The following is an 11,993-nucleotide window of genomic DNA, read 5'->3' on the forward strand; positions in this document are numbered from 1 at the left end:
TAAATTCTTTCATTTTGAAGTTGTTTATTATAAAAATTTTAAAAGAAATTGTCTTTCAAAATAATAATAAATGCTATTAATTTTTACTTCAAATCAAAATTTCCAGCTGATCCTACAATAACTCACTTTTCTCTTTATTTATTTGTAAGTTTTTTTGTTTGCTTTTTTTTCTATAAATATTTTATTAGCACACTAAGAATAAAAATTAGTAGAAAAACTGTGAAAGTTAAGATTAATAATTTTTAAAATTAATTAGTTAGTCAATATTATAAAATAGATGAATAAATGAACCAATTATTATAAATATCTCTCTTAGTTAGTTTTAAATTTATTTATTCTAAAAAATCCCTTTTTATTAATCAAGCATTACTTTTTTTTCTTTTTGATAAAAATTAAAGGCAATTTTTAAATAACATTAGCAAGATGTTATAAAAACCAAACTCTTAGTAAATTTAAGAAATTTTCTTTTTTAATGGATCAAAAATTTTATATTACAATTTTACTGTTATTATTTTATCAAAAAAAACCTTATTTACTCCAAATTTAAATAAAATAATAATTTATAGCTTAAAGCCAAAACTTGAAATAAAAAAATATTTAAACAAACAAATAAAACGTATTTATAGTGGTATATCAAATATTGAAGCAAGTAATATTCAGTAGACTCAATGTTTTTTAATTAATTAATATAAGTAATTTTCATAAATACTGAATTATATTCTATCTAATAAAATTAATTGTATATACATTTCTTTAATTTACCTTTAAATAAAATTTAATATATTTTTTAAATTATTTTAATTATTGTTAATTATATCACTTATTATTTTTAATATATCTTTTTATAGTTTTTATGTATTGATTTTAATATATTTACTATTATTTTACATGTTAATGAATAGTGTATAATAGTGTATGAAAAAGTAAATAAACTACTCACTCATCTTTACTCTTTTTTGTTTTCAACAAATTAATTTTAAAATTTTTGCTTTATATAATTTTAAACTAGCTATTCAGTCAATTTCCCTTTTTGAATTTTATTTATTGGAGATTCTTCAAATTGATGATTTGAAATCGAGCGAATTGACTACTTTTAGCTTATTTTATTGCTGATAGGAGTACTATTTTTACTCAAAAAATTTAAGAAAGATTAAGAATTAGGTGATAGATTTGAAGAGCTATGGTGAGTTTGAATTAAATTCTCTAAGTTGCTTAGGTTTTTAACCTTAGATGTTGCATTTTACGTGTTGAATTTATTGTCTGTTTTGCCAATTGTGTTCAAAATCCCTTCTAGTTAAAAGTGAGAATTCAGGAATTTTTCATTTTAGGCTTAGTTGTAAAGAGATCCTACAATATTATCACATTTTGGAGTAAGACAAGGAACTGAATCTGCTTAAGAATTAAAATTTTATTATAAAGTTTTGTATTAAAAGAAATTAGGAGATTTGTCCCTCTCTTCTCTTATAGCTTTGCTGATGAAGGATGAGTTTTTATCATTTTAATTTAAACATTTATTATAACTTTTATCAGAATCTCTATTTGAAGGATTCTAAACAAACAAAGAGCTGATTGGAGAAAGTTCAGATTGATTTTTATAATTCATTTTATTCTGTTGAAAATTTTGGTTTCGAGGAGTCTTTTTAAATTACTAAGATGGTTCTTAGTATAATATTGATTTAATTTCTTCAATCTCTTTGTTATATTTACTGACTCCGTTTATTTCTTTGTTCTAATCAGGTAGAATAAAACTTTTATTTCTTCTGCTTATCGAAAAAAGATCGTGCTTTAGGTCTAGTCTTGGACTCATACTTAATTTTAAACGTTATTTATCATCTAACAAATTGTACTACTTATTAGATCCAAAAGAATCTCTTGAAGAGATATCTTTTTCAGCTTTCTCAGAGTTAATTTAAAGTAAAGGATTCTCTTAGTTAGGAGAACTTAAAATTATTTTTGATTCTTTATTTTGTGAGAGAAGAGAGTTTCTCTACTCTGAATTATCTCCCAAATAAAACTTATTTGGAGAATGTGACTTTGTTGTTGCTATGATGTTTCTTGAACTGTTATTGCTTAAGTTTGTCATATTGCTTGCGTTCAAGTAGGTATTTTATGTTTTAATCTCTAGCTTGAGTCTGTCTTTGTATGGTAAATTTTTATAATTTGATGTAATTTAATGAACTTAATTGTTATAAGGTTCACTGTTTAAGATACAGGCAGTTGAGTTGAAGTGATTTACATTTTACTGCATCTCACATACCTAATTCAAGTCTTTTGCTTATAAAAAATTTTCTTATTGCTAATTACTAGAATTTATATAGTATTAGCTATGATTTGATTTATCAAACAGTTTCAGCTATTATATTTTATTTTAAATATGGCTTGGAAGGAAAGTTCTTGTATATTGTTAACCTTGTTAACTTAAATTGTCTTAGTTTTACACTTTATTACATTTTTGAAAAATTAAGTCACTTTATTTCATAATTTAGTTTTTTTATATTGAGGAAACTTGATTTTGCATTTAGTTGAATGACTATCTACTTTAAGGTGAAGATTGTAAGCTCATAAAATAATTCTTTGTTTAAATTTTGTTGCTTCCTGGGCTCTCAAAATTAGATTCAGCATTAAATCTGCTGGTGCTCCTATCCTCTAATTCTATTTATTCATTCATCATATTTTGTTAGTTTTCTACCTTCAAATCTAGCTTGCCTAAGTTGATCTTGAGTTATACGAACTCCCTTTCTAAATAATGAGTCATAATTTAATCGTTAATGTTGAGTCTACTATTTTGATAGAGCTAAGATACATTCATAGCTTTGAATTAATCATTCATATTAAACAAATAAAAAGAAGACGAAGGCGAAGATTGGTAAAACTAATTCATCTCTGCCTTCTCAGCATTAATTATTGAATTAATGAGTTTCATCTTTTTCAAATAATAATCACATGTTATGAATTGATCATTGATTGCCATATTTTTTTCTATTATCCTGTAAGATTCAATCATTTTGCTTAACTCCTGTCTTAAGTTGTAGTGCTAATTTATTATGTAATCGTAGTTTTCATGGTACAACTTAGAGCAATATTCTAGAAGCTCAGTGGACTAGGCCTTTATACTCTAAATGAGAGCCTTATATGCCCTTTCTATTTCATGCTTTTATTGCTAGTAAGTTTCAATAACATCATTTTGTATGCTGGTTAAGTCTTCTGAATGAATAAGCATCTTTTCTATTTTTTAATTTAAAATATCCAGCATAGATTGAATATTTCTTTTACAATATGGATATGAATTTTCAATAGTTTGTATTTGGTGACCCACATGAATATTCACACATTCATTGCAAAGCAATTCAGAGCAAGAAAAACAAAGAAAGTGAAACATTTCTTAGTTGTGCAAGGAACAATTTCCACTATACGAATTTGTATTTTGATTGTATTTGCACTCTATATCTTTATCGTAAAATAGTTATTTTGTTAAATCAAATCTTCTTTTTTTATTTTCTATCTTTGACTATTTGCTATTATCACTACCTTAAAGATACCTTTATTTTTTCTAGCTTGATTCTTACAGAATTCTACTGTGATCAGTAGAGCTTTGAATTTAAATATCGTTTGCATCGTTATCTTCAAAAAAATGCTCACTTTCTTTACTTTGCTTTAATTCTGAAAAACTGTTAGTAAAATCTTCTTTCTTAACATCCACACTTTCCAAATTGTATTACTCATTTTCAAAGACATTCATTTTTTTTACCTACCCATTTACTTTTTAATATTCGCTTTAATTTTTTAAATCTTATTCTAGCTCCATTATTGCATTTTATTCGTCAATTTATTAATTTAAATACCCTTCATTTTGTTCTATTTTATAAACCTAAAAATTATTTTTAAAAGATTATGTTTTCTTCATAGTTGGAGTTTCTGATGATGAAATCTTGTTTCCAACAGATTGTTAAGAATTTATCATCTATTAAAAGTAGTTGCTCACTGTTGGTGAATCACTTTCTATTCTAAGATTTTTAAAAGAAGGGCTTGTCTGACTTTAGTTTTATAAAAACTCAACATATTTTAAGCTATTATTCATTTTTAATGTATATAGATAGGTTTGTTTATCTATTTTCTTAAAACCTTTCTTCCTTCAAATCAAATCTTTATTAAATATTAATGATTTAAAAAATTTTAACTGCGATATTTAACAAACAAAAATATATTCATACAATTCTTAATATTTATGTTTGTTTGAAAACAAAAAATATTGCTTGACTGATAAATTTATAGATTAATCAATATGATTATTTTAAAAATTAGCAGGAGCAATAACAACAATATTCTTGTAATTAAACTTAACTCTATTAACTTTTTTCAATTAATCAATAAAGATAAAACTTTCAAAATAATCTAGATAAATTATTTAAATAAATAAGCAAAGAGAATTTACTCTTAGTAAAGAAAAAAAAAACTAAATAATCTTTGAAAGAATTTTAAATCTATTATTTTTTTAAATTCTATTTAAAATCAAGTAACTTTATTAAATTTTATTTATTATTTAAATATTAAAATAATTTAATTAAAAAAAATACAGCTTCTATTTATCAACTTTGCCCTCTAAATAAATTCATAAATTCTAAATTTTTTAAAAAATTAACTATATTTTTAAAAATAATTTAAAAAAATAAAATAAAAATTATTATTGTTTTTCCAGTATATAATTTACTTAGTCAATATATACTTAAAATTGTTATATTATCTATTATATAATATATTATTTTTCCTGTTTTCTATTTTTTAAATATACTTTTTACATTTTTACATAAAATATTATCTCTATCTTAATATCCTTTTAAGATAGTTATGGAGATAAATATTGAACTAATTTTTTTAAAATTTATTTAACAAATATGTAAATTTTATATTTAAATATAACAAATAAAAGTAATAAATATGAAAAGTTTATTAAAAATAGATAAAAATTATTGTTTGTTAACTTGATTATCTATCAGAAGGAAAAATAAATTATAGCAAAGCAAAAATAAAATAAATTTAATGAATATTTATAATTTTTTATATAGTTTACAAATTAAATTTTGTAAATAAAAATAAATACTTATAAAAATAATTATATGGGAGATAATTAGTTAGTTTATATGAAATATAATTGAATATCTTTAAAAATTAAAAATAAACTAGAATATTAAACTTTCATAAATTTTAATTTTTTATCTTAGTATTTATATAGTTTTAAAAACTATGAAATTCTATTTATATCAAAAAATGCATGACATAATTACTTATAGTATAAATAAATTTCATTCTTATCTCTTTTCAAAGTAATCTATTGATTTTTTAAAATTTCTGATGTCTGATTAGAAATCATCACTATATAGCTTATATCCCTAATAAATTGAGTAAATATCAAAATATTTTTCAATACCACTCGAAAATTTATAAGTCAGATAAGATATCAATAAGGCTCCGAACCATTACCTATTCATAGAATCTTTGTCTATAAAATAACCTACGATTTTGTCTGCAATTTTAATTCCATGCTTTAAAATCCATTGAAGTAACTTATAGTGTAATTCACTCAAAAGATAAGCAACTCCAAATATTCCTGCACGGAAAATGAGTTCATAATCCCAGAAATATTAGGAATATCTTTATCTCAATTCATCTGAATAAAGAATCAGGTGTGGCAATTACCTATAGCGCAGATTTAAATTTACGCCACTTATAATTGCTCTAACTCTAACATTATTGACCCTGTTCGCAATAGATTCATTATTTTCTAAGAATCGCTGGTTAAATAATACTGATTATTTTGATCTAATGCCTTTTAGCTTATCTAATTATTCGATGTTAATTTCATTTACACTCTTATATGTAGGCTAACCTATTTTTGTGAGCACATCATTCACATTATTGAAATTTTTCTAAAATACTAGTTCCATTTGCTAAATAAACTTGATAAATATTAAAATTATGATTTTTATTGGTAATTATTTAGATAGATATGAATTATTAATTAAATAAAAAATATTAAACAGTCTTATGCAACAAAAGAAATCTTCAGCAAATAAAATTTAGATTCTCAATAATAAATTCATATAACAGACAGACTTAAAGATACTATTAAATATCTATTTTAATTCAAAATTTCTAAGATATCTTTAAATATTTATATAAGCAAAAAATAAGTTAATACTTTTCAATTTTAAAATACTATAGTATGATTTCCAAGTTTAAATATATTTTTTAATCTAAAAAAATAGATGAATAATAAATAATAAATTAGATAGCATATAATTAATTTTTAAAAATACAGTGAAAATTATCTAAACTGGGTACCTAGGGGATCAAATATTTATTTGATAAATACGTAAAAATTAGAGGTTGAATCAAGTTTTAAAAATTTGATTAGTGTGAAAATATTCTTTTTAATTTGAGTATAAAAAAAAATTTTTTTAATTTTTTATCATGACTCAAGGTTAATGGATTTGGTTGACTAGATATTAAATTGTTCAAGATTATAACTCCAGATACTTAAAAAAAAATACTTCTATTCTATCTATAATTGTACCCATTAGAATGATTATTTGTAAAGGCTGGTGACTTAATTAGGAATATATAATTTAAATTAAAATTTTTTATGGATGGATATAGATAAATCTAAAAGTGATAAATGGATAATCCATAGATATCCAAGTCAAATAAAGTAAAATCTTAGAATAATTTCTATTAAAAAATTATGAAATTTTGGTAAATAGAAGATACAATTAATCAGTAATTTACCTTATAATATATTTCTTTTTTTTCACTAATTCCAACTTAATAAATATTATTTATCACTTTCTTTTACAAATATAAAGTAAATCCTCATAGTGAGACCTCCGCCGAGCCACTCATTTTTTAAAAATTTATTTTAATTTATGGTGGAGTCTTTATTATTTGATTTAAATAAAGTTCCTTAATTTTTTCATTCTTTTTTTTAAGATTTGTTTTTTTGGTAATAAATGTGTGTGTTAATAATTCTCTATTTATTTTTTTTTTGAAACAAATTCTTTTATTTGACTTGACATTAATTTATTTTAGAGTAATTTATAATTTACAAATATAACATCAACTTAAAATTTCTAAATTACATACTTAAGTTTTTCAAATTATTTTTTTTGATAAATAAAAACATTAAATATTTGAAATGCTTTTTTATGCTTTTATTTCAATTCAGTTTATATAAATATTAATTTAAAATCAATAATTAATTATTGAGTCAAATGCATTTACTGATGGGAAAATATAAATTTAATGTAAAAACAATTTAATTTATTTAATTGAAATAAGTCCTTTATGAAATAATTAAAATTATTCAAAATCTTTCAGGAGGATGTAAAATTTTATGAATATTAGATTATATATTATTTTCAGCAAATTATTTTAGCTCTTAAAATCCTTATTCAGTGGTTGATTAAAGCCATTTATTCTAAATAATCTAATTTATAAATTAATGTTTTGAATTAAGTTATTAATTTAATTTTAAATATAATTATTTTTATTTACATCTTCGATTTTAGCTCTCTTTTGAGGACACAACTATAGCAAAGAGTCTATTATTTCTATGCATTCTTTAGGAGCTTTTGGTAGTAAAGAGCTTAAGTCCTTTTAATTTAATTCTCCAAAATCCATATAATAGGGGAGCTCAGTACAGCCTGGCCAGTTCTATTCCTGATTTTTAAATATATATTTGATATTATAATTGAAATTAGAGTTATATCAATAAATAGATAATTTACATTAGCAGAACCTCTAATTTCAAAAACTTTACATAGTTGATCTATTTCACTCTTTCCTTAAAAGAAGTATTTTTTGTGATCCATGAAAAATTCTGCGATAGTGCAACCAAGTGACCATAGATCAACAGTTTCATTATATTTTTTGCATCCAAATAGAATTTCTGGAGGTCTGTACAAACGAGTGATTGTATTTCCTGTTAATTCTTAGTCTTTATTTTCAGGGAAATCTCTAGAAATACCCATATCACCTAATAAAAGTTTTCCAGTTTTGTCTAAAAATATGTTACTGGGCTTGATGTCCTTTATTTTTTATTATATGTATTAAATAAACAAAAACTTATCCAAATAATTAAGCAAATACTCTATGAATAATTTTCTTTTGGTGAAGGAAATGAACAGCTTCAATTAATTGCTTGATTAATATTTTGATTGCTTCTACAGATAAATTTTCTCTAGGGACTTCTGACATTTCCAAATAATAAGGAAGATGCATGTAAAGTTATTCGAAGAAATCTTAGCCATTGTAGGATTTTTTAATTTTGAAAATATCATCAGACTGTTATTTAAAAATGATAAAATTGGCTAACAATTTAAAACCAGTATTATTAATTACTTTGACTAAATTAGGATGATCAAGTTTTTTCATGTAATAGATTTCCTTTATACTTAACTCATCAATAGCCTTTTAATATCATAAATTATTTTAAAACTATAATCAGAATATTTATTTATACACTCTATTAGGTGACCTTGAACTTCTTCAATACACAATATTAACCCTTTTAGTCAACAAGCTCGCAGAGGATAATTTTGCCAAATGAACCCTCATTGATCTTTTTAATTCTCAAATACTTTTAGTTATAAACTTTTCTCTTTTGCTAAACATCCATTTTAGTTAGAATTAATCTGTGGTTTAATAAATAAGTAAATAATTGTAAAATTTGTATTTTTTAAATTTTTTTTACCTTCAAAATATTTCAAAAAAAGATACAAACAAATATAAAAATTGACTATTTTTCTGATAAAAAATATAAGACATTGATTGATTATCTTATTTAAGCAAAACAATTAATTAATAGTAATTTTATTATTTTTTCATATATATTTTTTTTGAAAGCAATTTTTATAATCTTAAATAAAAAAATATTATTTCAATAAATTACAGCAAATAAATTGATTGATTGATGGATGGATTAATTAATTAATTAAATGACTGTTGAAAAAATATTTTATTTACAAAATTTTGTTTTAATTTTGACTAAACAAGTTCAAAAATTATTGTTATTTGTTTTAGGTTGGTTACCATCATCTAAAGAAATTGAAATATCTTCATGCTATTCAAAACCATTATTATTATTGTTACTAGTATTTTGATTATTATTTTGGCTATTATTGTTGTTATTTGGTTGATTGTTTGTCTAAACAAAATTAAATCCATGATCAAAAGATTGGACTTATTCAACTTCAATTAAATCAGCCTATTGGGCACCACGGGGTTTAGGAATTGAAGGGAAATCAGCATTTTTATTAATATTTTAATTATCCTCATAATCACGAATATCAATGTGAGAGCTACTGTCTTCTTAGAATTGAGTATTTGCAAAATCGTTGGTATCTTCAAATTATTATTTCTTTAATTCATTCATAGCTTATTCTCTCATTGATAACTCAATATCGTCGTATGATATTTCGTCTTTATGTCTTGCAAATGAAACTTTTTCTGAATAATGACCAGAATCCTCTTCTCTCCACTTTCTTCTGAACCACTTGCAGAATCTTGTAACTTAAGAGATGCAAACTATAAAGCACATACCTAATGTGAACACAGCAATGACAATTCTAATGAGATACCTTTTTATCAAAATTTATATATTTAATTTTAGGTTTTTCTTGTATGATCAATTTATTTAAGAATTATTTTTTCTTTTATACTTAATAAAACTAGGAGGTTAATAAAATTCCTTTCTCCAATAGGTGTTATCAGCAGCAGGTAAGAATCCAACTCTCATTTACTCTTAATCGAAAATAGTGTAATGCTTTTTCAAAAATGGTTCTCCAAGAATTATGTTATCAGTAGGAGAAAGTTAAATATTTAATAAGCAATCGTTATCATCACGATTTTCCTTTTAATAATTTTCATCAACATCACATTGTCTCTATAATTACTTGTAATCTAATACTAGCTTTGTTCCACCCTAAAAGCTTAAACTAATTTCCATCAACTATAAAGTTTCAGTGCTATTGATATAAAAGAGATATTATCAAAAATAATTAAAAAATATAAATTAAAAGTTACTGGAAATTGGTGCAATAAACAGCAAAGTAGGTAAGATCAACAATTTTGCAATTAGACTCCCCATAACGGTTAATGATACTAATAAGTTAATTAAGTTCGTCCTTAGGCAAGGCAATGAACGATGTGCTTAAAGAAAGTATTGCATTTTATTTTTTTGGTTTAATAACATTAAAATCTTCACTTAGTCCTTAAGAGTTTACCTTTGCAGAAGGTACGTTGAAAGATAATTCAGTTAGAGGTAGACTCCAATAATAAGAAGTTTCTTAATTGACTGGAACATATTAGATATCCTCTAGATTCTTGTGTGAATATTTATCATTTATACCTCCCATAATAAGAACATAATCTTTGAAAATATCACCAATTTCATTTATGTAAATACCAAATATTCTATTGTTTATCTGCTCAACTGAGCTGTTCAAAGCTTCCATAATATCAGTATTTTATTCAACCTTAGTATCGCCTTTATAAATTTTGTTTAATCCTAATCCGATTGCACCATCTGCAGGATAGTTTTTGTACCCTTTGATATTAAAAAAAAATAACTATTAACTAATTAATTTTTAAGAGAATATTTAGTACCAATCATCTTTTCTGCTCCTATCATTTTTAAGTTAGGGAAAGTGATTAAGTCTTCATACTTTTCAAAAGTGTCTTTCTTTAACTACTCTTCAATATATCTGAACATAGATTTCTTCTTTTTAGGGTCATATGCCAAGAAAGAAAATTTGCTTGATATATACTCACCATATAAATACATGTTGTTTGATACAATAGACCCACGTTTGTTAAATCTGTACTTGTTTGTGATAATATAGCTTGATTAAGTGAGTTCAAACAAGCAGCTATTTGAACAAGTCAAATTCTATTTTATATTTAATAGTTGATGTTTAAATGATTAAAAGAAAAATGTTTAGTTAAATAAATAAATATGTTTAAAGTTTGAAATTATTTAGTTATTAATAAATTACTTATGATGCTTTAAAAGTTGGTATAGGAGTTTCTTCAGGACATGATTAGCATTTAGATGATTTAAGCCAAGATAATGGTGAATGGAGATCTATTGCAATAGCAGCAACCTCATAATTGAAATTTACGTCTCCAATCAAAGACTCAATAGTAAAGGCTAAATCCTTATGATAGCACATTTAAGTTATAACTGTAGTGTTGTATTTATACTTCAAAATATCATTTTGGCAAGTTTTAATTTATTTAGATTTTTGTGCAATTTCAGTATATTTTATTTTCAATTCGTTTTGCTTTCTTTACAATGCAACTTCAAGAAACGCAAAAGCACTACTTGCAAGAAATAATGACAAGATTATGAAAGCAAATGTCCTCATTCAATTTTATTTATATGAGCCCTAAATTGTTTCCTTATTATAATATGTTTACACTTTTAATTTTTTATATCAACCTATTACAAATATTTTTTAATAAATCTTTGAAAGTTTAATATTTTCTTAATAATTTTTTGGTATGTGCTGCTAGTTTGATGATAATATCTTATTTATTTTTTTTTAAATTTTTAAACTGCAGAATTTATATAAATATCAAAAAACAATATTCAAAAATTTTTCATTCTAAAAAAAGAAAAGAAATATTAAAAGCAAGCAGTCAAACCATAATTCCCAATTTCACATTTCATACTTTATTAGAATTAAAATAATAAATGTTAATCTCATTTTAGTTTAAAATATTTTATAAAATTCTTTTAATTAGACTAAACATTTTTAAATTCTTTTTAATAAATAAAAAATATTGCTACTAAAAATAGATTAGGAAGAATTAAGTTACTTTAATTAAATTAAAATAAGCCCTTAAAATATTGGTTTAATAATAATTCAATAATTAAAATTGATAGTAAAGTTGAATTATTTAAAATATTAAAAAATAAATATGTATAATTTTTTGCA

General features: G+C 22.8%; 4 protein-coding genes across 4 annotated transcripts; all 4 read right to left on the bottom strand. All coding sequences in view use genetic code 6, as the record gives it.

Annotated features, from left to right (window-relative positions):
- Window positions 1–940: 940 nt before the first annotated feature.
- TTHERM_00394610 (B-box zinc finger protein) lies at window positions 941–4,078 on the bottom strand (the record flags this gene model as incomplete). Its single annotated transcript, XM_001011933.1, has 1 exon — window positions 941–4,078. The coding sequence occupies one exon, from the start codon at window positions 4,076–4,078 to the stop codon at window positions 941–943; it is 3,138 nt and encodes a 1,045-aa protein (XP_001011933.1).
- A 1,222-nt stretch (window positions 4,079–5,300) lies between these two features.
- TTHERM_00394600 (hypothetical protein) lies at window positions 5,301–5,942 on the bottom strand (the record flags this gene model as incomplete). The annotated part of the gene is made up of 1 exon (XM_001011932.1): window positions 5,301–5,942. The coding sequence occupies one exon, from the start codon at window positions 5,940–5,942 to the stop codon at window positions 5,301–5,303; it is 642 nt and encodes a 213-aa protein (XP_001011932.1).
- A 1,415-nt stretch (window positions 5,943–7,357) lies between these two features.
- TTHERM_00394590 (cyclin-dependent kinase-like Serine/Threonine kinase family protein) lies at window positions 7,358–8,671 on the bottom strand (the record flags this gene model as incomplete). Its single annotated transcript, XM_001011931.3, has 6 exons — window positions 7,358–7,480; window positions 7,549–7,713; window positions 7,782–8,081; window positions 8,143–8,337; window positions 8,395–8,463; window positions 8,516–8,671. 6 exons carry the CDS (start codon window positions 8,669–8,671, stop codon window positions 7,358–7,360), a joined length of 1,008 nt encoding a protein of 335 aa, XP_001011931.1.
- Window positions 8,672–9,049: 378 nt separating this feature from the next.
- On the bottom strand, window positions 9,050–11,420 carry TTHERM_00394580 (eukaryotic aspartyl protease; the record flags this gene model as incomplete). The annotated part of the gene is made up of 5 exons (XM_001011930.2): window positions 9,050–9,632; window positions 9,714–10,019; window positions 10,078–10,600; window positions 10,660–10,942; window positions 11,049–11,420. 5 exons carry the CDS (start codon window positions 11,418–11,420, stop codon window positions 9,050–9,052), a joined length of 2,067 nt encoding a protein of 688 aa, XP_001011930.2.
- Between the last annotated feature and the right edge of the window lie 573 nt (window positions 11,421–11,993).

The sequence above is a fragment of the Tetrahymena thermophila genome (genome assembly GCF_000189635.1).
Source record: "Tetrahymena thermophila SB210 genomic scaffold scf_8254719, whole genome shotgun sequence".
Classification (NCBI taxonomy): domain Eukaryota; phylum Ciliophora; class Oligohymenophorea; order Hymenostomatida; family Tetrahymenidae; genus Tetrahymena; species Tetrahymena thermophila.